Source organism: Anneissia japonica, unplaced genomic scaffold (genome assembly GCF_011630105.1).
Source record: "Anneissia japonica isolate Jap-2015-1 unplaced genomic scaffold, ASM1163010v1 scaffold1587_len1432017_cov164, whole genome shotgun sequence".
Taxonomy (NCBI): domain Eukaryota; kingdom Metazoa; phylum Echinodermata; class Crinoidea; order Comatulida; family Comatulidae; genus Anneissia; species Anneissia japonica.
The window spans coordinates 1-27,258 of NW_022713643.1; the positions used below are offsets into that span (position 1 = coordinate 1).

The 27,258-nt window shown below is 36.1% G+C and overlaps 1 protein-coding gene across 1 annotated transcript; it reads right to left on the reverse strand.

Annotated features, from left to right (window-relative positions):
* Window positions 1–2,539: 2,539 nt before the first annotated feature.
* Window positions 2,540–21,857, reverse strand: LOC117108640 (E3 ubiquitin-protein ligase rnf213-alpha-like; the record flags this gene model as incomplete). Its single annotated transcript, XM_033250732.1, has 10 exons — window positions 21,675–21,857; window positions 20,460–20,568; window positions 20,018–20,118; window positions 12,734–12,925; window positions 7,886–8,140; window positions 7,577–7,688; window positions 5,017–5,253; window positions 4,600–4,764; window positions 2,976–3,092; window positions 2,540–2,700 (listed from the first exon to the last, which is right to left on the reverse strand). Coding segments are annotated over exons 1-10 (1,520 nt in total), but the record flags the coding sequence as incomplete, so codon positions are not given.
* Between the last annotated feature and the right edge of the window lie 5,401 nt (window positions 21,858–27,258).

Here is a 27,258-nt window from a genome sequence, read left to right on the forward strand (position 1 = left end):
TCCATTATTCTGGAACGGAACTTGTTTTCTGGTCACTTTTTTAGCTACAGCTGATGGCCTATTAGGATGAAAGGTGACCCCCAATTTTTATTACATATTCTGAAAGCACATAAGTTGTAAATATGGTTTTATAGATCATAATGGCTGATCGGACATTGTGACGTCATCATATTGCCATCTGAATTCATTTTGATGACGTCATCATGGTCAAAAAATTGTTTTTTCTGACCCCCACATCTTTCTTTCCTCAAAACGTTGATGAGCCCATATCATCTTAACCATTCGTCATTTCTGAATCATATTAAGTGAGCATAATCTTCAGGTCAAGGTTGAATGTCAGGTACCTTTATTATCCGTTCACGTGGCTTAACGAGCGCGTACGTGTGCATCAACATTTATGCATAAAACCATGAATATATTTAATCAGTTATAGCTCCATAGGATGTAAGGTGACCCCCAAATTTTATTACATATTCTGAAAGCACATGAGTTGTAGATACGATTTTATAGATCATATTGGCTGATCGGACATTGTGACATCATCATATTGCCATTTGAATTAAGAAAAAACTGAATTTTTATTTATTATATATATACGTTATTATATTATACGTTATTACTTTTTATACTCGTTTGAACGTATCTCGCTTATCTTGATTGATTGTCTCCCACCTGTGAGTATGTTATAGCTAAATCAATTCTCTTTCGGACGTGTATTTTTCATTTTGATCACGTCAGCATGGTCAAAAAGAATGAATTTTTAGAGCATACTTATCTCTCATTCTTAAAAGATGTAAAAAATAGAACACAAGAGGGTGGCAGACTGTATTTCAACGCTATCAGACTTATATATACAGTATAGGTTATACGAAGGGAAAATTCCTGTGGCATTAATAACAGACGGTTTTAAAAACACGACAATATTTAATTCCATGTGCCATTACTTTACACGCACACATCGTAACGTGTGCGTATGTTAAAATTTAAAAAATTCTCAATATCACTATTCAGATAGTTTAAACGTTTCGGGTCATTTTCTGCATTCCAAAACTTTCCATATATACGCGCCATACGTTCATTTCCACGCACACAGAACGTACTGAAGCTGGAAATCACGTTTTGTTACATATTTTGTGTTCCTGACACTGTATTCATATCAGGAGTCACTCTTTACGTGTACACATGCGTAAATCTTTTAAAATGCTGAAAATTATTCTTTTTTAAAACACTAGTTGTACCGAATATTTTAGCATATTATGAAACTTTTCAATCAGCACTGCGCGCGCTTTATAAGGGTCAAAGTATGGCGGATCACCAAACTCGTCTTTAGTGACGAGTTCAAATCTAGTTACTATTATTATTATTATTACTATTATTATTATTATTACTATTATTATTATTATTATTATTACATTAATCCTGGCATCAGGTTTTTTTGTTCTGCTTGTTTAGTGCCAATGATAAAAAGGTGTAGTAGCTGTGGCGGCTGTAGAATATATTTTTTATATTTTTTTGAAATTGACCTGTCTGGTGGGACAAAAAAATCATGACGTTATAAATAAAGATCAGTTTTTTAAAATTCAGATGGCAATATGATGACGTCACAATGTCCGATCAGCCATTATGATCTATAAAATCATATCTACAACTCATGTGCTTTCAAAATATGTAATAAAAATTGGGGGTCACTTTTCATCCTAAGGAGCTTTAAAAATAAAAATTAAAATAGGCCTGATTTTAGCATTTTTTCACTGTATATCGGCATATATGCGCACAAAGATTCCTGTTTGATGCACGCGTACAGCATTGCTATTGGCCATAAATTTGAACAAGAAATTTGTGAAAAAAATGTCAGGAACCTAAAATGTGTAAAAAAACGTAATTTCTAGCTTCCGTACATGCGTAAAAAGGTGCACGCATAGTGGAAAATATCAAAAAATTTTTAAATGCTCAAAATGACCTGAAAAGTGCTCTAATTTAGTCAAAAACTGATTTTGAAATTGACACGCACGCCAAACATTTCGGTACATGATATTCGACCTTGACCTAAAGTTTATGCTTACTAATACAATTGAGAAATGACAATTGGTTAGAATGATATGATCAATAATGTAAAAACACAAATTGCACATAGATGATGTCACGCATGACTGAGCACACCGAAAACCTTACTGTCAGGTCAAAGCCAAATGTTCGTTGAAGCTTGCATGTACAAATTTTAGATATCGTGCGAACAATAATGGAAGGAAAGGTAGAATAAAAAAAAGATGAAGATCTTTGACAACAAGATCATAAAACCACCAGGATGGATAAATGGATGGATGGATGGATTTACTCTGTGTAACGTAAAAACACAAATTGCCAAGGAAAACCAACAGAAGTCTAGAAGAAGTGGGGTCCATCTGGTGGTGATTGGGCAGTACACTGGGAGACAATCCCTTACTCTTTTCCGAAGAGTGTACTGCATTCTATAACATGCACATGGGCCATTTTGCACATGGGACTAACGGCTTAATGTCTCATTTTATATATTTCTTACTTCAATCTATATCTGACAGGTTCACTGTTAATTTCCTCATTTAGATTTACCTCCAAACTTATTCTTTTTGCCTCTACAGTAGTTGTGGCATTCATTGTGATCTCTCTGAATAAAGCAAGAAGCAAGCACACTTCCTTGTCTTTCTGATCTCCCTTCATATTCTATGGACAGAATACAGTATGTGAGTCATGCAAAACAAAAAAACATATAAAACTCAAATTAAAATTTAAATAAAGTTAAATTATTCATAAAAACAAATATGACACCAAATAAAAACATTGAATTTCTCATTTCTATCCTAACTGCTAGCCAGTGAATAATGTACTTTACTTCTATTTTGGTTGCAATAGCAATTAGGACTATCCCATTGTATATTTATAAACCTGCCTAATATCATATAAGAAATCATAAATTGAGATAAAAAGAGTATATGTACTGTCACAACTTTGCACATCTTCTCAAAGTCATTGTCCACTATACACTGACGAATAGCTTCTCGAATGTTAGTGTACGTCTCACCAACAATGACAAAATTATCTGGAACATTCAGATCCTGTGTGGGTAACAAATAATAAACATTAATTGAAATGTGATCTACACTCTACAGCAATTTAAAAAAAGATAATCAGAAAAACTTTTTACTTGCACAAACTTTTTCTGATACAAGTCATCAGCTGTAGATATTGTTTCAGCTTGGTCATGGTGGGACCTTGATAAAGTTGAGCTTAACATGTGCCCTATCATCTTGCTCTTGCAGGGAACCCGGGAACCCAAAGCGAAAGTCATCAGAACAGCAAGATGACCTTAGGCGGATTCAGGGGGTTCCCCCACCCTAAACTGTATTTGTCATATTTTTATGTTGGTATGAAATACCAGTGAGATTTTCAAGGTTTGAGAGTGCAATTTTGGGCACCTACAGGTCTATATTCTCAAAATGTTCTCCCCTCAGTTCTAAACATTGTGGGGCTGAGGTGCTGTGCTCTCTCACGCACCCCGGGTGATTTTGTGGTAGGGGCCCTTCCAAAAAATCCTGCATCTGCCCCAGATGACTGTGGGCGCTCATCAAGAACACACTACTTTCAATTTGAAATAACATCTACACTTCACTTGAAAACGATCAAAGTGTACAGCAACAGCCAACATTCTGAGTTAAGGAGTAGGATTAGTATGTCTTTAGGGTGCATTTTTTTTTATACATTTAAATGCATAGATGTCTCTACAATATGTGCTCTATACATCGGCCAATTGGAAAATGTAACATAACATAACATAACTGAATCATCAAAACTAAACAAGTCAATTAAGAAATAATGACCATACATTTTCCTTCTTGACCTAACTCAAATTAAAATATGAAAACTTTGGTTTTGCCAAATTACAGCACCAACTTATATGAATTGTATACGCATGGATAAAAAGTTATTTTTCTCAACCCTCACATGTGAAAAACAAGGCACTGTCGTAATCAATGCTAAGCCCTCACTCATCATTATAATATATGCCTATTAATATAAAAAATTCCTAAGCTGCCTATATATTTGATTTCCTGTACTATCTGTGCCACACTAACATAAATCTCTTTTGCTACGATCCTACTTGATATATTTCTGAGCAGTAAAGAAATGACTAGGAATCCCTCTTTGACATATAAAGCACAAACTCAGCTCACAATGTTATAACACAACTCTCAAATAAACTTTTGTTCTGTATTAACTCCAACAAGAATCCGGTCTCAAAACAACACTCACATAAACATGCATTTCAAAAAGAGCTCCAGAAAAATAAAAATATCAGCTTATATAACCCTAACTGTAAAACTCCAGAGCATTCAAGAGCATACTATATTGCCTAAGTTCCTCATTGGTCACATGACATCATAATTAACCAATAGGCAATTGCTTTTAGTACTTCAACATCTAGAACCTTCCACATGGTCTATTATGTTCATATAATTGCCATTGTGAAATTACACTGTTTGTTTGGTCAAATAAATTCAAGAATGTTCTATGTAATAAATATGTTACAATAAGGAAAGGAATGGTAATTTATTACATACATACCTGAGCTTTCAACTCATCTGGTAAGATCCAGTTTAACTGGTCGTCAACCTTCAGACGTGTAAGAGCATCTTTGCTGTAAGCTCTGCAAATGTATTTCACAAGATACAACTGAGCCTGTTTATTCTTCTGACAGAATATTTTAGCTTTACTTGACAGCTTATCAACCTATAAACAAAATATTGAAAGTCTTTAAAAGTGCTTCAAATACCAAATATCAGGAATTTAGACAAAACTACCACAATTCAAACAATTATACACAGGTTGAAGATGGCATTTTGTCTCTTCAGGGAGATAAATATCCGAATGAATCGATGATCTATCTTTTTTCAGAAACTACATGTGAATGCAATATAACTATTGTTTTCTAGGTAAGTATTCAATCTAAGAATCAAACAGTAATATATATTTTTGTCTTACAAGACACTTGATATCCTCTTCCTCTTGTTGTTGGCGTTGAATGATATCAGCGAGCACTGTCAATGCAAAACGACTCTGTGATATTGCTTCAAGTAACTCAACACTTAACGGGTCAGCAGTGACATTTTGTCCGTCAAAAAAATGATGAGCATTTTCAAGTTTCTCAAGACCATCGCGAAGGAGCAATTGGATAAGTTTTGCATCAGAGTCTTGAGGAATACCAGAGTAAAACGTGTCCTGGAAAAAAAAAAGTACACAGATCAATCATGATGTTGGGAGGCTGACATAGTGATCGGTGCACCACCGGAAGAAGTGCTTAAGGCAACTGTTGTACGAATTCAAGCGAAGGATAAGGTCCGGGTGGAGACCCACAATTGGGACAGGGTGGGCAGGACGCGCAGGAGCTAGCGGCCCCACAGGCCCGCCCTCTCAAACCACCCTGACAGGGAGTCTCAAACGAGACACCCAAATGGTCAAGGATGGGCGGCATCGCCCGGGCCACAAGCTGAGAGAGATCGGAGCCGAGAACTAAGTCCTCAGCTTCCGAATTTTGAGGCTCGAACGAGTCGTCCATGGGCAACTTGCCACCCACCCGGACTCCCTCCCCAGCTACAGGAGGGCCAGAGGTCGGGGTAATTGCTGAAGCGACCTGCATCCCGGCAAAAACCTCCCTAGCAACACGGCCCACCTGTTCCGAAATCAAAGAAACCAAAGCCGGGTCCAGCGGGGCAGCAAAAGGCGAGGGACCAGCCGAGCGCGAAGCCATCGGACACTCCAACGGCGGAGGAGAGTCATCCGCTACAACCCGACGCAGCCGGCAACAAAACATGAGATCGAGGGGCTGCCTGAGCTGCCCAATCAAGAGTTGCCGCAAACTTAGTAGAGGGCCAGCGCGCACAAATCTCGCAAGGCTCCGCCTTGCTGCACGAGCGATACAAAGGGCACTCCGAGTGTCAATTGAGCTTGACACTCTGCTTGGGGCCCCCACACGCCGAGCGCAAGGACTTGCGCACGGACACGGTTAACCGATCGGGACTACAATAAAGGCTATGCTACAACAAAGTATATGTCAACCGCTTGTTGAAAATAAATCTAAGGGAAAACAGAATTGAGCAACTACTTGAAAATAGAAGAAAAAATCTGCAGGGTCCTGCTAGCAAGGTACTATTTCCAGTAATGCTAAAAGAGGTCCGTCTTCAACCAACGTCAAAAAGGGAATGAGTACGATTGTTAGGGAGACGGTTCGCAAATGGCGCCTTGGGTCGGACTGTTCCATTTTTTTCGAAGGGGTGTTCCGTTTTGGGAACAATGGCAATTAGTCAGTTTCTCCTTTGTGGCTGATTATTTACTGAAAGGAGTTTGATGGTCTTACTGTGGATATATTTACATTCTTTAAACTTGATTTCTTTGATGTGAACAGAAACAGTTTATCCACAAAAGTCCCAAGTTTTATTTAATGTGGAGCCCTTCTGAAGTTGAAATGGTACAGAGAAGGGTGTACTGCATTCATGCATATGTAACCATATTGCACAGAAGACTATATTTTTTCCAAAAGACGGTGAGCTACAGAAAAATGCATTACAGCTCTCTAGCTGAAACATGTGGAGAGCAGCTTATTGAAATTGTTCAGTAGGACGAAGATTAGAGAGGGCATTAAAAGTGCCGATTGTAGTACTGTACTGTACATGTACTACTGTACTGTACAAGTACCTGTACATTACCGTGAGTCGAATGGCTGAGCGGTTAGCAGGGGCGCCGTAAGCTATAGCCATAATATCGGCGCTGGTTCGAACGGCACGCTCGCCTATGGTTCTGGTGGTAGAAAAAGTCTTCTTGGATAAGGACTATAAACCGTAGGCCCAGTGTATACAATGGCTTGTGTGCACTATAAAGAACCCAATACATCCTTCGAGACAAGTAGGAGGATACCTGGGGTACTGGAACAAACAGCCCCTGTGGTGGATGATGAGAGTTGCTGGTACCGGGTAGCACAGACACGAAAGGACCCTTAGGGGCAAATAAAGTCATTGATCATGTTCCTAGTCCACATATCAAGCGCCCTGAACATTTTACATTAGATGGATATGTGCGCTATATAAAACTACACTATACTAACATTAACATTTATATAGCACACATTTCTACAACATACATCGTAATCAGCGTCACTTTACATGACTAGTTTAATTGAATTTTATTTATTTATTCATTTATTTACTTATTTATTTATTATTTATTTATTTTTAATTATCTATTTGTTTATTTTTATTAAATAATAATCATAACATTGCTGAAAGTAGAATGTCTCCAGCTTGCATTTAAATTGTGTGTAGTTGTCCAATTGTGATTCAGATTGAGATCATTGATTCTTGAGCGAGCACTACGAGCTACATTTCGTACAGTGAAAACCATGTTTCCAATCACTTTAGTTATTTGTTTCATGTTTTTTTAATGATGACAAATGATGATGTTGAATGTCAATTTCAAATATTACAAAAACTACAATTTTAGTGAATACACTGTTAGAGGAACCTCCTAAATCTGAAGGTTGATAACTTACTTCTAGACAGTTGACAAACAATCTGCAGAGGCTCACAGCATCATCAGGTCTTTTCATGAGATCTCTTGAGTTTTTCAGATACTCTTGTACATGCTGTTTAACAGTTTCAAAACTAATAAAAAAAAAATCTGGCTTTAATCTGCATGATCTTAAAGAATAAGTACATGAGGAATTATGGAGATTAAGGGCAGGTGCTAAAAATCGAAAAGTATTATTGTGTCCAGCCCCAATATTACCACCATTATCACCATCATGACCACAATCGCCAACCACTCTACTATCTATCATTGAATATCATAGTGATCTTACTTTGACTGAAGCAACAACTGGAGTAGGAAAGATCTGACAACTGGATTTGGATCGATACAATCCTCTGGGAAAGGAGAAACATTCCTTGTGACACGTTTCTTATGTTTTTTGGAATCTATTGTTACATATCCCAGCAACTTCTTGATGACCTCTTCACTTGGTGGGGTTCCATCAGCAAAGCAAAGCTGGGACACAACTTCCATGAAGAACGAGTTACAACATTGACGGAACTCATTGTGCTGAGTAACAACCTCACTGAAAAAATGAAAGATAGCTTATTATTAACAAAAAAAAAAAAAAGAAACCTACAAATGTGAATGTTTGATTTTAACATTTTGTAGGAATAATAAATTCTCATGCCTTTATTTTGCCTAATGAAATACTAAAAAAGAAATGTGAAATTGTTTAACCTCTCGGTTACTTAAATTGTATCCCTATAATTTGAGCCTACATTTTCTAAACTATAGGTTGTAATAAAAAAAAATTGTATTTAAAAAAGATATGATTGTGAATAATTTCCATAAAACACAAGGTACTCAAGTTCTACAGCTTGCCACAATTGATTATCGAAATAGACCACAATGCCAAAACAGGGGTATTGATGGTAGGGTAGGCTTCATAAGCCTGGTTCACGTCAAACTTTTATCTAAATATAGATCCACTTAACTAGTTAAAAGTTTGACGTGAACCACTCAATTATAGCTAGATAAAAAAATTAAGTCACTTAAGTTAAGTGACTTAACTTTACTAGAATAACAGTAAATTAACTTGCTTAACGGTAAAGTCGGCTCGGACTACAAGGACACGATTACGTAACGTAGGCATCTAAGCCAGCGTTGTTGTATTGTACCACCATTATCATCTTCTGGCTGGCAACAACGTACTCCAGCAATGCTAACAACAGCATCGAAGTAGTCTCATTAGTCTGGTTTTTCAAAATTATTTGTAATATTATGGGTAAAAACGAAGCAAACGTCCGTTTTACGAATAGTCGATATTCCAATGACCTTTGTCCTTTGCATCATTGACCAAGTAATAACATTAAAAAGTCCGATTGCGTATGTTTTTCAAAGTGATAATGTATATTTTTCTTAATAATAAAATCAAATCTGTTGTATTTATTTATTGACAATTCGATCTTTTCCATTTCTGCTATAATAGTCACTATTAATTCAGTTTCAACAAACTACCACCAACGCCAGCCGTTAAAATGAGCACACATGTTTACGATGACAAAATAAAAAATGTGGAAGTCAGCAACTTATTTGACACCGCGAAGCTAGATTTTCGCGAAGTGCATGCAAACAACACAATTGAGCGATCTAAAAACTACAAAACAGGACAGAAAGGTCCATAAAGTATACAGACGTTTTAATGAAAATTAAAACAATATTTTGTTAAATGGAAGAATGCTAGCTAGCGATTAAAATAAATCGTTTTTATCGAAGGTAAATTTAGCTAGGGCCTAGAGAATCTACTACTTCGATTGCGATAGAACACGCTGCTGCACTGTCGTTGGTTGGTACTGGTCGGTAGGTTAGGTAGTAGTTAGGAAACTCGCACTTCTCTACAGTAGTTTACAATTGTTTTGAACGAATACCACTTGGTACTACAGGTTCATAGAATAAAGTAGATATTTTATTAAACAACCATTCCCACCGTGTGACGTCGACGGCCTGAAACTGGCTGGCTGTTTATCTGGCTCTAACTTGGCATCGAACGCAATTAGGGGATTATCGTATCATGTTTCAAGACGGGTATATCTAGATAAAGTTCGACGTGAACCAGGCTATAGGGTTTTTAAATTTGAAGGCTGCAAGAAATTTCTGTCAAGCGCCATACAATACAAATCTTTCTTTATTCTGGAAAACTCATTTCAATACAATTGATGTACTGGTCTCCCAAGAGGTCCAGATTAAGTTTAAAAAAAAATAAATAAAAAAATAACAGATTAAAGAAAAAAGTGGTAAAAACAATAAAAATGCAATGCACCACTGAAATTAAAAGGTTTAAAAATCAACTTAATAGTTTGGAAATGTTTATGAACATCAACTGGAAGATCATTCCAGAGCATTGAAGCTCTGTATCGGAAGGTTCTCTTCCCATGAGTATTTTTCCATGTTGGAATTATCAATGTATTTGTGGATTGGCTTCCAGTATTTTTTGGGTGGAATGTGTCCATGAATTGGAATTGATTAGTTAAATATAATGGGGCAGACCCCTGTAGACATTTAAATACCATAATTTTAATATCGTTTTCTCATCTGTCATCAACACACTTCCAATTTAACATGGACATTAGTTCAGTAATAGGGGTGTACATATCAGCATAAAGAAGGATTCTTGCTAGTCTATTTTGGAGAATTTGAAGACGATTAATAATTTCAGAGCTACAATTTGACCAAACGTTACTACAATAATCTAAACAAGGAAGTAAAATTGCATTAGCAAGCAATCTTAAAGCATAATTAAGAATGGATTATCTTGATCTACAAAGGATACCAATACGTTGTGATAATCTAGATGTAACTTGTTCTACTGATTTTTCCATGACTTAAGTGAACCAAAAATTAATTCCAAGATATTTGAAGCTTTTAACTCTTTCCGCATCATAATTGTTAATAAAAAGAGAAATATTAATAAACTTAGAAAACTTAGTGCCAAAGATTTCTTAACATTAAGGGTTAGTAAATAAGTATTAAACCATGTAGCAATCTTTCTAGTATTTGTTTCCATCAAAGACTGAAGATGAACAAGGTCAGAGGAAGAACATAAAAGGGTTGTGTCATCAGCATACATGATGCACTTACAATCAACTATTTCTGGCAGGGAATTTACATATATAATAAAAAGGAATGGACCAAGTATGGAACCTTGTGGTACACCAACATTAATAGGTTTTGAATCGGATAAAAATGACTTAATATTTACAACTTGTCATATTTACAAATGAAACCAGATTGGCAAGAGTTATTCTTATTTAAGTGGTGATAAAGTCTATTATGAACAATTTTTTCAATAATCTTAGAAACAATAGGCAAAACAGAAATAGGTCTGTAATTTTTAACATTAGATTTAACTCCCTCTTTGAAAATCGGATAACTTTAGCTTTTTTCCATTCAGATGGAAATTTTGCTGTAATAAAAGATAAGATCAGGAGCAATGTCAAATTCAAATTTTTCAGTATATTCATTAACATCATTTGGGTTAGTAGGATTAGTAAACGATTTATATGATGAATCAAATTTGTTAACTAGAGAGTCACCAATAGATGAAAAATAATCATCAAATTTATTAGCAATGTCTTTGTTGTTATTAGAGAGCCCAAAGTCAATCTTAACATATGTAATAACTTGCTTTTATCAGGTATTAACTTCTTAATATTTTTCCATTATTTCTTTGAATTTGTTGCACTTTCTTTTATTGCATCAGTACAACATTTCTTTTTAAGTGATCTATTTCGGATATTAGCTTTATTTCTGAGCCTTTTTGCCATATTCCAATCTGCTGGGTCATTTGTCTTATGAGCTTTTTTAACATAGTAGTCTCTGTCTTCTGTTAATTTTTGGTAATCCTTATTAATCTATTCAGGCATGGAACTTTTAAGGTGCATGTTCATTACAAGCGTTTCCCAGGCCTTATCGATATCCGAACATATCATCACTGAATCCCAGTCCTGATTTTTAACAGTATCAATGAAATCGTTTTCATTAAAGTGTTTAAATGACCTTGTCCTAATACAGTTTCAGGCTCTTGTTTAATTTTAGCGCACTTATGAGTTAAATAAATCAGTGAATGATCACTAATTCCAAGACTATGAACTTCTGAATTAGAATATTTTTTAGAATTTGAGACAAAAATATGATCTAAAATCGTTTTACATGATTTGGTGATCCTATAGTACTCTCTTTAATTATTTGTTTCATGTTATTATGGTTTTCTAAACTCTTAATTTTATTCTGATTACATCATCAAGGTCAAAATCGCCAAGTACAATTACTTCATCATATTCAAATGTATAAGATTGGAATAAATAATCTATGTTGTTTATGTAATCAACTTTGGCACTTGGAGGCATATAAACAGTCCCAACAAGAAAAGGCTTTGTATGTGGTAAACTTACTTCAATCCTCAGACTTTCAACATTCAGCATTATAGTTTGAAACTATTCTATGTACAATACTCTCTTTTATGTAACATAAAATACCACCTCAAATTTTGTGTTTCCTATCGAATCTGCAAATATTATACCCATCAATATCAAGTTCAGGGCTTGCAATATCCTTGTCAAGCCAAGTTTTAGTTAAGGATATTATATCAATTTTGTTAATATGGAGAAGACTAAATTTGATCCATGTGACCTGGAGGGGGCCACACTTTGCACCAGTCCTTTAGAGCCACCTTACACTACAAGTGATTCTGTAAGCTGCCCTAGACAAAAAGCGAGCATAGAGTAAGCATGGTACCACAAAGATATTTACCAGATTAAGCAAGTCCGAGACAAAGGCCAGACAGTCAAAGACAAGGACTTTAGGTTGTTCAGTCCTACCTGAGCTTAGGCCTCAGTGAGACAGAAAGTATGGGCAAAGAGAATCTAATCTGGGCCGGAGATTGCTAGCAATCCAAGCCGCAGCAGCCTGGAACCTTGCAGGATCGAGTCCAGGCCTTACAAATATGGTATGGCACGGCCTGCGCACAAGAGTGACACGCCGGCCAATCTGGGTGCTTATCATTGCGTGGGCTAGACCCACCACACATCGAAGGCAGACTTTATCAAGGTAAGTATTCCCGACTCTTAATCATTAAAACACCTCCAATAATGTTATTAAACTACTTTAGTTTTCTCACCTAACTCCAGATTGTTCCTGACACTCAAACTCTTGAGGCAATTCCTCTTTACATTCTGCACATATCTTTGCACGTTTTGTTTTGAAGTATCCTTCGATGCACTTTTTACAAAAGACATGGTTATCCTTGCAAGGCAAGAGCACAGGATCTTTAATGGCTTCACTACACATTCCACAGTTATGAATTCCACTCCTGCAAAACATTATTACATATTTGTCAGTCTATTTATCTATACTATGCTTTTTTGATATATTACAACAGCTAGTTTATAAAATTGATATTCATTCATCCATTTTAATAACTTATTTCAAAATCAACTCAACATACAATTAAATAAAATTAACAATACGAATTATAACATACAGTCAAAATAATTAAGTGATGTCAATTAAGTTAAACAAATCAAATATCACTGAAAATGAAAAAGGGTTAAGCAAAATAGGCAAATGAACTACAAATGCCTTAACTCATGCTTTCCTTAATAAAAATAAAAGAAAGGTAATAAAAATAAAAATATATATATAAAATAATATTTGAAGTAGTTGCATGATTAATTAAAGTTACTGTAAAAATAAATAATTATATTATTGTTCCATTATTAGATTACTATTGTTATTATTGCAATGAAGTGTTTACTATTTTAGCACAATATATTCATTTCATATTTTTACTTTTTTCCTACTTACTTCTTTCTATTTCTTTTCCTTATTTGTAATAATTGTTTATACTTACAACATTAGGTCAGCTTGAAAATAAAATAGGCATGGAATTACCAATAAACTCTGTTACAGCATACACCTGATGTATTATCCAACGTGTGTTTCTTAAGATATTTTTTGAATAAATAGAAAGAGTTAATGATTTTAATGTTTTGAGGGAATTTATTCCATATTTGGGGTCCTTTATATGTTACAGATTGTTGGGCTTTGGAGGAATCTTTTTTTGACGATCTAAAATCTGATCTGGACCTTGTGTTGTAGCTGATTTAGTTGGAAATAATTTTGGAATGTATTTGGGACGAGCCCCTTTAAAATTAAACATAGATGTTGCAACAGCCATTTCATAAAGTTGAAAAACATTAAGTGATGCAGTTTTTAGGAAGAGCTGTTTAGTTGGGTAATGATAATGGACTTTGCATACTATACGTAGGGCTTTCTTTTGTAGTTTGTAGATTTTGTTTAAGTATGTAGTGTGGGTGGATCCCATGCATCAATACCATACGTGATAATGGGAACTATTACGGATTTATAAATGGTAATACATTAAATGGCATACTGTATTTAAGTTTATTAGCAATTCCAATAATCTTAGACATTTTTAATGTGATAATATTTATGTGGTGACCAAAATTGATAAATTCATCAAAGACGATACCAAGAAAATTACATTTCTCAACTCTCTCAAGTTCCACATTGTCCATTGTAAGACTATAAGGAGTAAAGTCATAGGTCTTACGTGAACTCATCAATAAAATGTAATTGGTTTTACTTTTTTTAACTGTTTGTTTGAAACCAACTGTTGAGGTTTCAAAAGTAAATTTATAGATGCGAAAGCCAAATCTAATCAAATCATTACTACTAAAGAAGATACTAATATCATCAGCAAACATAACAACATTGTTATAATTACAAACATTGAATAGATCATTTATGTAGATCAGAAACAATAACAGGCCAAGTATAGACCCTTGTGGAAGACTACATTTTACTGTTGTTATATGTGAGTTTACACAAATCAATCGTGATGTTGGTAGTGTATGAGTGAGAGACTTACCTGGATAAACCGACTAATTGCCATTGTTCCCAAATGGAACAGACATCAGACAAAAAAGGACAGAGCAAAGCCAGCCCCATTCACGACGCGAATGCCCTCCCGTGCGGTCCACAAAGGAAAAAGCCTCCTCGGCTGCGCCCTGTGCTTTGTTCGAAAACAAAGCCTTAGAAGCTGAAAAGAGCTTCTGGTCTTCTCGCAATCTGCCCTTGGTAGTGCGAGGAATTGGCGGAGCCTGAATGAACTACTTAAAATGGTCCTCGGGGACCGGAAAAGCAGCCGTGAGGCACCGCGGCGTGGCAACCGGCTTAGATTTCACTTGCGAATTCAAGCAGAGAATAAGGTCCGGGTGGAGACCCACAACCGGGTCAGGATGAGCGGGACGCGCAGGAGCTGGCGGCCCCCAGAGGCCCGTCCCCAAACCACCCCGGGAAGGAGTCTCAAACGAGACACCTAAATGGTCAAGAATGGGCGGCATCGCCCGGGCCATGAGCTGAGAAAGATCGGAGCTGAGAATAACATCCTCAGCCTCCGAATCTGGCTTGAACGAATCGTCCATAGGTGACTCGCCACCCACCCGGACCCCTTCCCCAGGGACAGGAGGGTCGGAGATCAGGGGAATGGATGGGAAAGGCACAGCCGAAGCGACCTTCATCCCGGCAAAAACCTCCATAGCAACACGGCCCACCTGTTCTGAAATCAAGGAAACCAAAGCCGGGTTCAGCGGAGCAAAAGGCGAGGGACCTGACGAGGCTGACGGACCCTCCAACGGCGGAGGAGAATCGTCCGACGCCGCAACAACCCCCGACACAGCCGGCAACGAACTCTGAGAATGAGGCCTGAGCTGCCCAATCAGGAGCTGCCGCAAACTTAGGGGGCCAGCGCGCGCAAACCTCGCAAGGGAATGAGGACGTTTGTTAAGGAGACGGTTCATACGTGGCGCCCTGGGTCGGACTGTTCCATTTGTTTTAAAGGGGTGTTCAGTTTGGGAACAATGGCAATTAGTCGGTTTATCCAGGTAAGTATTCACAAAATAGACTGTATTGTTTACACTAACAAATTGTTTCCAATCAAATAAATAAGTTTCAAACTAATCAAGAACAACACCTCTGATACCATAGTGTCTTAATTTTTGTAACAGGATATTATGGTCAATGGTGTCAAAGGCCTTGGACAGGTCCAGGAATACCCCAATAGTGAAATTTCAATTATCAACTGCCGAGGTAATCTGTTCAATAGATTGCATTATAAGTCAATCATGACGTCATCACTGTAACTCGCAATGTTATTTGCTTATTCCCCAGCGTCCAATAATTTTTCGTGTGCAAAAAAAAATCCTCATTCTTTCATCGCCACCGCGAATACATTGCGCACCGCGATAAAAATTGAATTGTAATTGAAAATTGCTTTCGTAAAACAAGCTTAATTAGAACCCAAAGAAAGTTACTTCAAATTCAATATTAAGTATGAACAATAAGGAATTCATTGAATCAATGGACCCTCATAAACACAACAAAGTGAACATTTAATAGAAATATTCTAGACCTATTTTAAAGACTCAAGGAACACATTTAGATGTAGGCCTACGGTCATGCAGGCCGCCCAGGCCTCCTCCTACTATTACTAGGCATAGGCCGTAGCCTGGCCTAGTTATGAAATCATCGCACGATTTTACCTGTCTGCATACACCCACCAAAAAGGACGTCAGTCACTGTATTCGCTCTCGAATGCTGAAATGTTTATTTCTTTGACGAAAGTCTATCATCAATATAGCATTACAAACAAGTTCTTTCTAACACAATAGTTAGGCCTATTCATCGTATCCGTACTGTGCTACTGATGTTAGATGAGTTAAACGCGTACTGCAGGAGCAAAAATCAGCATACCACAGCTAAAAGTAAATACGCACACGTATACTGATCATATCACTATAGCAACCGATAGCTGCTACAACAGTTGGTTATAAAAAACTAAAATTAAAAGAGGGTGATTGACTTATAAAGCAATTAGTAGAGCATGCATCGTACACTAAATGGAAAATTATTCATACTTAGGTTAGATTTAATGCATTCAAAATTTTCCTTCGGGCCTTGCAGGCCCTCAAGAAATTTTTTCAAGCATTAAATCTAACCTTCGCACATTAATTTTCCTATAGTGTACTATGCGGAGCTCTACTAATTGCTTAATAGTGCATAACTTGTGGAGTGTTTAGGTTAAAATATTGTTCTTATCAAGATAGGATACTGTTTGTTCGTAAACAACTCGTTCATAAATTTTTGATAAAAACGACAGAATAGAGATTGGCCTGTAATTTGTAAGGGTATTTTTATCACCTTTTTTGTGAACTGGAAGAACTTTTGCCACTTTTCTATTATCTGGAAAAATGCCAGTGGTTAACGATGTATATGAGCAAGTGGGGGAAGAAAAAATGGTAATAGGGGTTTGATAAACTTTGTGGAAATGTCATCATAACCTGATGAGGTAGCTTTTAATGTTTGAAACGCACTTATATATTGCCCTATGTAAGAAAAACAAGTACAATAGAAACTCTCCTGTGGGACACCACTATTAAGGAGAACTCCTATTTAAAATAGTACACTTTTCCACGAAATTAGAAGAAATATATCCTTAAACACTATTACAAATCCTTATTAAGGAGACACCCCAATTAAAAGGATGGGGACACTGAGTGAGCAAAATAATCAAATCAAAATAACCACTAATAAGGGGACACTTATTTTTTGTATTGTATTATAATTACAGTAGTTTCAAAATAAGACAAAAATCATTCAAATTTATATTTTAATATAAAGCAATAAACATCAAACCAGAATGTTTTTGTCATATCAATATTGGGAATAGACATTGATATTGTGCATGTGTAAATGCCTAGTGCATGTGTTAACTTAAAATAAAACTTAAATAAAATTTCTTGTTTTGTGTATTTTTTTTTTCTATCTTGCGCATCCAATAGAAAGCTCAATAATGAAAAAATGCTGTACGCACACATCAAACATAGTGACCTTTGTGCGCATTTGTGCCGATATACAGTGAAATTTTGCTAAAATCAGGCCTAATTTTAAACAGTTACAGCTCTTTAGGATAAAAGGTGACCCCCAATTTTTATTAAACATTCTGAAAGCACATGAGTTGTAAATATGATTTTTTTTAGCTCATAATGGCCGATCGGACATTGTGACGTCATCATATTGCCATCTGAATTTAACAAACTAAATTTTATCGATGATGTCATTTTTAAAAATGCGCATTTGATCGTATCTTGCTTATTCTTGGTCGATCGTCTTCCAACTTTGAATATGTTATAGCTGAGGCAATTCTCTTACATTATGTGACTTCTTTTTACATTTTGATGACGTTATCATGGTCAAAATAAAGGTTTTTGATGACCCCCTCATCTTTCTTTCCTCAAACATTTAATGACCCAATAATCACCTTAACCAGCTGTGATTTCTGAATGATATTTAGTGGGCATAAACTTCAGGTTATGCTTAATTGTTACGTACCTTAATTTCCTGTGCGTGCATCATAACGCGCGCGTACACGTGCATCAAATTTAAAATGTGCTTAATATCATGCCTATTTTCAATCAGTTATAGCTCCTTAGGATGAAAGGTGACCCCCATTTTTTATTACATATTCTAAAAGCACATGAGTTGTAGATATGATTTTATATATCATAATAGCTGATCGGATATTGTGACGTCACCATATTGCCATCTGAATTCAAAAAACTGAATTTTTATATATGATAAATACTATGAATGATAATTACTGCTTCACCAACAGGCGTTTGTCAATGAAAGTTGATACGTATATATCTCATATCAGGAGACAACAGTGACATTAAGATGCGCATGTGCATCATGACATGCGCGTATGCATGAGTTAATCTTTTAAAATGCTCCAAATTCTTTTTTAACAAACTAAATTAGCGTATTTTGCCATTTTCAGCTTTTAATTATTGGTCAATCTGCACCGCGCACACTTCCTTGTGGGTCAAAGTGCGGCGGATCACCTAACTCGTCCTTAGTGACGAGTTCAAATCTAGTTATGAGTTGATTTCATTCTTTATCATCATTTTGATCGTATTTAAAGCAAGCAGGGAATTGGTTTTTAAGAGGAGGTTATAGAAATGGAGGTAGTCTGGCACAGAGGTGGTGCCAGTATTTGACAGAGAAAGAAGGGGTGACTAATCTTGTCAACAGCTAGAGCGTTAGTGGACAATGCCGGGGCTACTAGAACCACTGGAAAGAGATCCAGTCATATGACCTATTAAAATATATGGAAGGGATTAAAATAATGATCTTTTGATAAAGCAGAGTGGTGGCTCTAGGATACAAATCATTGAGGTGGATGGGGTGCAGGTGTGCTAGGCTTTCACCAGAGATCTGTGGAATCTATGAACAACACCCTGGCACAAGGATCAAGAAGGATAAGATTCTAGGGTGTACAGGAAAGGATCTAGGCCAGATTGTTGAAACCCAGTTTGCCGAGTGCACGATTGCAGAATCAAAAACCATGAAACCCACAGTTTGCCGAAAGTCAATCAAAAGATGACCAAGACAGGTGCCAATGTCCCTAATTTGTGATTAACTAAATTAGCTTGCATTAAATACTATTAAAATGATAAAATTTGCCATTTACATTCTAGAATTCTTTCCCCTCCCCTCTCACATCATACCCCTCCCCTCCCGGAATCCCACCATAGGCATACAGGTTCCTCCTGGATCTCCTATAGATACCTGATATAAATTCCTGGTTACGACAGCCTACATATTATGTGGTATGCTTAGAGTATATATTATCAAATCTATGAGAAATCATTTAACTGAAATGACTATAAATTTTTTCCCTAGGGAAGATTGAAAAGGACTTTTCGCATGTTAAAGAGGACACCCATTGATACCAAAAAAGCTTTGTTAACAATTTTTTACTGTTACATCAGTAAAACGACCAGACTATTACAAAAAATAGGGAAGGGTGAATGAAGATGACAACGATGATGCAAATGATTGGTGGTGATGATGGAGATGATGATGATGTTGATAATGATGATGGTATATGATGATGATGATGGATTATTCTCCTGAAGACGATTGAAGAAACTCAATCGAAACGTCAAGATTTTCTCAACTACAACAGTTCTTTTCAGAACTACTTACGTGGTGTACCGCAAGCTTCAACATATATATTATTTCTTCGCCATGCAACCTTTAAGCAATACGATGATGGTAATGATGCTAATATTCTAATATAAAGTTGACATGATGATGACCATAATATGATAACATTTTGGAAAAAAATCAATGAAAATTATGATAAATAACAATATAGTAATTATTTATGTAGCATTGTTTCAAAATGATAAAAGCTACATATGCCTTTAGTTTATTTTAATTACCATCTTCATCATTAAATTATTTTTATCATTCTTGTAATGGCTAGTAACCCTATATTTGCAATCTAAAAAGTCTCAATGAACTCTAAACGTACTTATAATATTTTTCACCGGCTTTCTTATTAATGTCATTCAGCACATTCACTAATTTCTTCATTGAGGTATTCAACTTCAAGTTAGCAGTTTTCTTAAATGCCTAGAAAGAAATATAAATCAATAATTACAGCAAAAAAAAGTAACAATCTAATGCAAAGTAAGTTCTGCTGAAGTAAATATGGCATTTAATTACATCCAGTTCATAAATAGACTAGTTGCTGAATTTGCTTCCTGTTAGTGATGTTGTTAGTCTATGAGTGAGATACTTAACCTCCCACCTCCTTGCCAAGATTACATAAACAAGATGGGTGATTCCATTATTTTTTTATGCTTGACAGGTAAGTTTCAAAAGATACTTTGTCATTTATCAGTTTATTCAGGTCAGCATTCACGAAATAGACAGGTGAAGTGTATACATATGTTGAAGGTTACAATACATACTATCCAAAGGAATTTGCACTTAGGTGAAACTATTTCAGCAAACTCTTTATTTTGCAAGCAGACATGCTCAAAGAACAGCTTCATCACAGTAATCCTCGACCACAAACATCTAAGAAAAAATTGGTTCATGATCATTGTATTTCATACCAAATTTGTCATTGATATTACCACAAAAAATGATTAAAGTGACCCCTGAAGCTTTGTACAGACATCACATGGCCTCTTGGAATCATAGTGGGAAGTTTGCATTTCTATATTATGCAGGACAAGAACATTTTCACAAATTGTTGGCATAGTGTATTAGATGATATTATCATTGTTATTTTTAATCGTTATGTTATTAAATTCTATTATGTGAGCACATTAACTCCAGTATGTAATTAGCCTCAGTTTTTTTTTTTTTTTTAATCTAAATTCACAAGAGGGTGTGGGGGAAGTCAGGGGTAAGGTAAAATTTTAGGGGTGCTGGGGTGGCTCATATGCTGGTGTGGCCTGAGGTGGGCATGGCCTGGCGTCATTCAAAATATCTCAGAAATGGTCCAGAAGCAAAGTCCCCTGCAAAATATGACAATTTAGGGGTTTCAGAGCCTTATTTAATTTATTTTATAGGTGAATAAGTAGAAAACGCATATCGGTGCCAGAGTTCAAAATCTGGGGGAGGGGGAGGCAAGTAGGGGAGAGGCAAGTGGGGGGGGAGGCAAGGTAAAATTTTAGGGGGCAATATGCTGGGGTGGCCCATATGCTGGTGTGGACCGAAGTGGGCATGGTCCGGCGTCATTCTAAATATCTTGGAAAAATATCCAGGGGCGAAGTCCTCTGAAAAATATGACAATTTAGGGGCTTCAGAGACATATTTAATCAATTTTATATGTGAATAAGTAGAAAATGCATATCAATTTTTTCTCCGCAACAATTTTTCTTCTTTTTGCAGGAGAAAACTGGGAAGGGGGGGCGCATAAAGAAAATTTAATGGGGGGCAAATGCCACCTGTTCCTCTGTAGCGCTGCCACTGATGGCCACAGTTAAAGATAAGCTCCAACCCGTCAGCACACTCAAACTACAGCATAGAAGGCATGTAAAACATATACGGCTTCTTATGGATGGGATGTACAGTAGCAGGGGATAAGTTTTCCCTATCATGCACACATTCAACATGTTACGCATACATTCAACATTTTGTCTCATGTAAATCAGGTTTATTTTCTTTAATTTTACCTGCACTCTTCTAGGATTCTCTGACTGTTTTGTCCAAAAATGTCTTTCTTTTTCTTGTACAATCCCATCATACTTTGAACAACTGGGCACAGTATGTGAATCTTGCTCAGCCATTTTCTTTGTCCGTCTTGTGATTCAAAATCTTTGCTATCGATTTCTCCCAGGATATATTTCAGACTTGTGACATCAATGGTCTTCACGATATGAATAAATTTTTTTTAAACTTTTATAATACTGTATACATATTTTGTAACTGTTAATTGATCCAAAAAATTTCTGACAGGGGCCCAACAGATAGAACACATCCACCTTAGGCCCACCATGGTTGGGGCTGAGGTGAGTAAATTTTTAAAATATGGCCTTCTAGACGCTTGAAAATGGCTTTCTCGCAGATGGTAAAGGTACTTTTTCAAAGCAGTGTTCCTCTGCGACAAAACTGACTCCCTCCCTTAGGCACCCCTTCCCTCACGGGTGTTGCAAAGGTCTAATTAAGGACTTATAGTCTATTCTATAATGAGAGTCGCAAGCAAATTATGATTATGACATGGAAATGACAGTCATTCAGACTTAAAATTTGAATATTTATTTCCATTTTTTTTTCTTTTTTTGGACAAATGTAGAGGGTCTTGGACGGCTGGGTACCCCATCCCCACTGGTTTAATATGATATATGTCCTACAGTCGATGTCAGAAACAAATTATGCTGTTATGTATGAACAAAGCACTTCACATTAGGGTGCTATAAAGCAAAAATCCAATGGGTAGGGGTACCGCAGGGGCCCATAAGTTTGGGTGGCCCTGCGGATCGTCGCACGAGGGCCGAATATACATTATGCCACTGAGCAAAAGGATAGCTGTTCTAGGTGATTACTACCCTCCGTAATAATGGCTAAAAATCTCCGTCTTTGGTCTCTGTATTTTTGGCTTTTTTTTACATCCTGCTATATGCAGGATGCTTTATTAAAAACAACTGGTCATTATGAATTAGAATCTAACAAACCAAAGTTATATAGCATTCTAAAGCCAATTGACTTCAGTCTGCATAACAACAACTTTGTCTGGGATTCTGGGGAACATATGTCACATGTAACTTAACATTTAGTCTGCTCTTACCATTTCTTCTGTATCTAATCCTTCTTCATTTGGTTTGATATTCAAGACATCTGGGCAGATATCAACAAGCTGTGATAGATGTTCAAACCTTGCTTGAAATTTGTTGAATGCTAAATGTATAGCAGCAACAGAGTTCACACTGTCAACTTGACCTCCCAGCTCTCGTACAATTGAATAAGATGCATTTATTATGTGGTCACAGATCAACTGTTGAAACAACAAAAATATTGATTAATTTATAAGATATATTTTATCAACAATATGGCTCCAAATCATCAACCATTCACAGATAGAAAAATTAATAACCTTGTGTTTATTTTCTTGGGAGACCTTGCAGGTCATCCTGATGAAGTCTGAGCAGTAGTGTTCGACAACCTTCTGAGCTCCAACAGTAGAGATGGCTGTCTGGAGTTTTCTTCCAACCTCAGATTCTTGAACAAACTTTAAAAACTGTTGATCTGTTGTTGCTTCTGCCTCAACTGCCAAAAAAATATTATAAATCACAATTAAACATGTTTATCATGAAATATTATGTTTCTGTGCAAATTATTCAATTGAATACGTTTGTTTAGAAAATGGATTCAAAGAGGTACCAGATGTATTTTGAACACTATATATTTCAAAAAAATCTGGCTAACCTTTGGCTTCTGAGGCAAATTTCCAAATATCATACAATCTGTCCTTTATAATCCATGAGAATGGAAAGCGAGCCTTGAATGATTTGCCACCATATCCTTTCTCTTGGAGGGGCACCTTAGACCGTTGAACTTTCTTCTCAGGGGATAAGCACATGTCATAGCTGATGTTAATCAGATCTACAGATGAAAAGATGCTCAGCCAAAGTTTGTGCAGCCAAGCGCTGTCAGTTTCCTGGCTTTCAAGTATATTGAGATTGTTGCTGATGTCACAGATGGCAATAACTTCAGCCAGGAATGGGGCTACAGTTGCTGTTAAGCGTTGCCAACATGCTTGTCTGTGCAGATAAAAAATGTTATTTTGATTAAAATATTTTTTTGCAACCTGATTCTACACAGCAAGAATGTTTTCGATTTTTTCAACCTTTAAGATATGGATTTCAATCCCTCGCTGTCAATTCTGTAGGTTTCCTTGAGCAACTTTACTTAAATTATATAGACATAATATATACGTGTAAAGATTCCATAGACATGTAAACTCACCTAAATGTTCCACTTTCTTGAACCTCTTTGATGTCAAGTGCCTCTCGTGTCAACCATTGAGATGACTCGGGTGCTCTGCTGTCTTTCTCCTTGACAAGCTTGATTATGAGACACTTCAAACAACAGAGAAATTCTGCAAAGTGAAGAAATGCTATTAATAATATATCCGCAAAAATATAATCAAAACAATAGATATTATATAAGTAGTAATTTCTTTTTATGTATTACAACACTGTCAAATACTGTATATATCTAAACATGATATTTATTTTCTTTGATTTTTCTTTTGCTATAAAAGCACCACCGTGATGAGTGGTGTTGATTGAATAAAAAAATAAGTTATGTATCCAGTTTTCTCCATAGTGCAAAATATAATGGAATTTTTAAAAATAGGCTATACCTTGGTGAGGAGAATCAGGCTTCAACAGATTTACCAGTAGGCGAACCCTTTCAGTAGAACGATGTCTTTGACTGGTTGGGTCACTAATTCGTGCAGTTGCTGGATGAATACTGTCTAAGAGAACTGCTGTAAAGTCAACTAGAGTATTATCTTTGTTGCTTTCCACATTCAATGCAACATGTTCTTGTTGTATTGCTACCGTGGCCTCTTCAATATTAGATTCTGTCATGAAAGTCAAGAAATACTGTAAGCTAAAAGTCCAGGAAATCCTTCAGTGCACCTTGGAAGCACAGGTAATTTACTGAAACTGAGTGAGTGAATAAGTAAAAGAGTGAATGATTGTAAGTGATGTATAAAATGAATTTATGATTACCATCAGACACAGGTGTAAGTTCCAATTTCTTATTGCCATCTAGTGCAACATCTCTTTCATTCCTTCTCACTGGAATGTCTTCTTGGTTCCCTTTCTTTGAGACAGTAAACAAATCACTCATCATTCGACCCATCATCTCATAAACATCTGGCCGGTTGTCTTTGGGGGGTTGAAGGTCATCAATGTGTGCGGATGCCCATAGACCCCCTAGAAAGACAGACACATGTAACATGTAATCACAAAGAGAAAGTACTATAGAGGAAGCAACAGTTTTAAATACAGTATCTAATATCTAATAGAGTGCAAAACACTGTGAAACTTGAAAAGTTTTAAGTAAAAAAACTATATTTTGTTGTACAGTTAATTTGTACCAAATTGACAAGCAGCTTTTAACTTTACTGAATGAAAGTACCTCTCTGTAAGTCTCATTATGAGGCAGTGGCGGCTCTAGGAAGGGGGGGGGGAGGGTTCTCCCTCCCAAATGAGGTTATTTTAAGAACAGGAACCTCTGGATGGCCAGAAATGATACTCTCAGACTGTGACAGACGTGTTGGCTTGGCGTAGGCCTATTTTTATATTCTTTTTTAGCCTGACGAGCTCTGTCTGATGGGAAGGTGGGACTTAAGGGTTGGCTCATGCTTCCCCTTCCCTCACCCCCGGTAACGCCACCACTGTAAATTAGTAACATTTTAACCTTGTCTATGAGACTGGAATGTGAGTATCTCAACAACAATGTTGCTGGTCCACTCAAAGCATTCAAGCAGGAAACCACCAGGATTTTAATTTGTACCTTGAAATCCGTTAAAACATTGGTTAACACGCGGAAGCTGAATTATAAATACAACATGGGCTTGGCTTTCTGTTATATACTCTTGCTCTGACTCGACTCTTTCTTGAATAGCAGAAAAAGCATTCTCTCTTTCATCTTGTACTCGATAAGAGGCACAGGATATAAGATGTGTAGTATCGCTGCTAGCATCACACTGAACTAACAGTAGCCGCTCACTTGCACGATTTTCATCAAAAAATTTCCTGTGTAAATAATGCACAATATTGATTTCATGAGGGGAATGGAGAAATTTATTGCCCCAAAGTGATCACAAAGGGGCTATAGATTTCACTGTTTCCTTTCAAACCAGGACCAGTAAATATCTGTGTCTGTTTCTGGTCAGGTTGGGACAAACTAAGCAAATCTGTTGTATAATTGAATTATCAAATGGAAAATTAATTAGTTGTTAGTTTACTCATGAGTTATATATCATTAATGTATGCTATTCTTTATCCATTCACTTATGTTCTACTTACTTTTAATCTACTGGTTTAATATATGTTTCAAGAAGAATCAACTGTCTTTTTTAATTAGAACTTCAATTTTATTTGTTTTGCTACCATAAATTCATTCCACACCTCTCTAATCTCAGATGAGGTAAATATAATCTTTCTTAATATTCTAGCCAGACATACATTCAGGCTTTTTTTGTATACATTAACATAAACAGTTTAGCCAGTACTGTACTTACTGTACTTTATCAGAGAATTGCTGCTCATGTTGGAACTCCTGTAAAGAGATCATCTTAATGTGAGAATTATCTATCCTAGTAGATACTGCAAGTGCCTCTGAGTCTTCTTCTATTAGCAGATGTGAATATGTTGTTACCTGTAGAATGAATATAAATTTTTGGTCAAACAATGATGGTTAAAATTATGAAAAAGTCAGATATTACCATGTATTTTATCAACAGGATGCAATTAAACTAAACTCCACTAGTCATACCTGGGCTAGGACTCCTGCAGTCCCTTCTTTATGATTCTTCTGAATTTGGTCAGCTAGGTAGTCAGCAAGACATCCATGCTTCTGTAACCTGAAGTAAGTATTTGTCAGTGCTTCTCTCTCTTCATCAGACATACTTGTTTTGGATAATCTGGTGACTGATTCCGGTGTGGCGCATATCAACAACTGGTCTTTAACTTTTTCAACCACCTTCTTTTAAAGACAGAACAGAATTAAGATACTGTAATTCTTACCAATGTAACAGATTTCAAGCCAAAATAACCTCAATATTGTTCAGTATTCAGGCAGAGGGCGGAGGTATGCAGACATCTGCTATTATTATTCTTATTATTATTCTTATTATTATTATTATTATTCTTATTATTATTATTCTTATTATTATTATTCTTATTATTATTATTCTTATTATTATTATTCTTATTATTATTATTCTTATTATTATTCTTATTATTATTATTCTTATTATTATTCTTATTATTATTATTATTATTATTATTATTATATAATCATTATATTTTCCATGGGGTACCTCATTTTCTCCATCACACGATGCCCATGTTTGGTAGACAAGAGCAGCAATTGTGTCACCATGGTATCCAACAAATGCATCGGTCCACTTGAAACTTTCTCTAAAAATTAGGATGAAAACATTCTCTGAGTTTCACATGGCAAAACATGTACACAGTCACTCACGGAAATTTTCAATCATCCTAAGGAAATTCTCCAAAG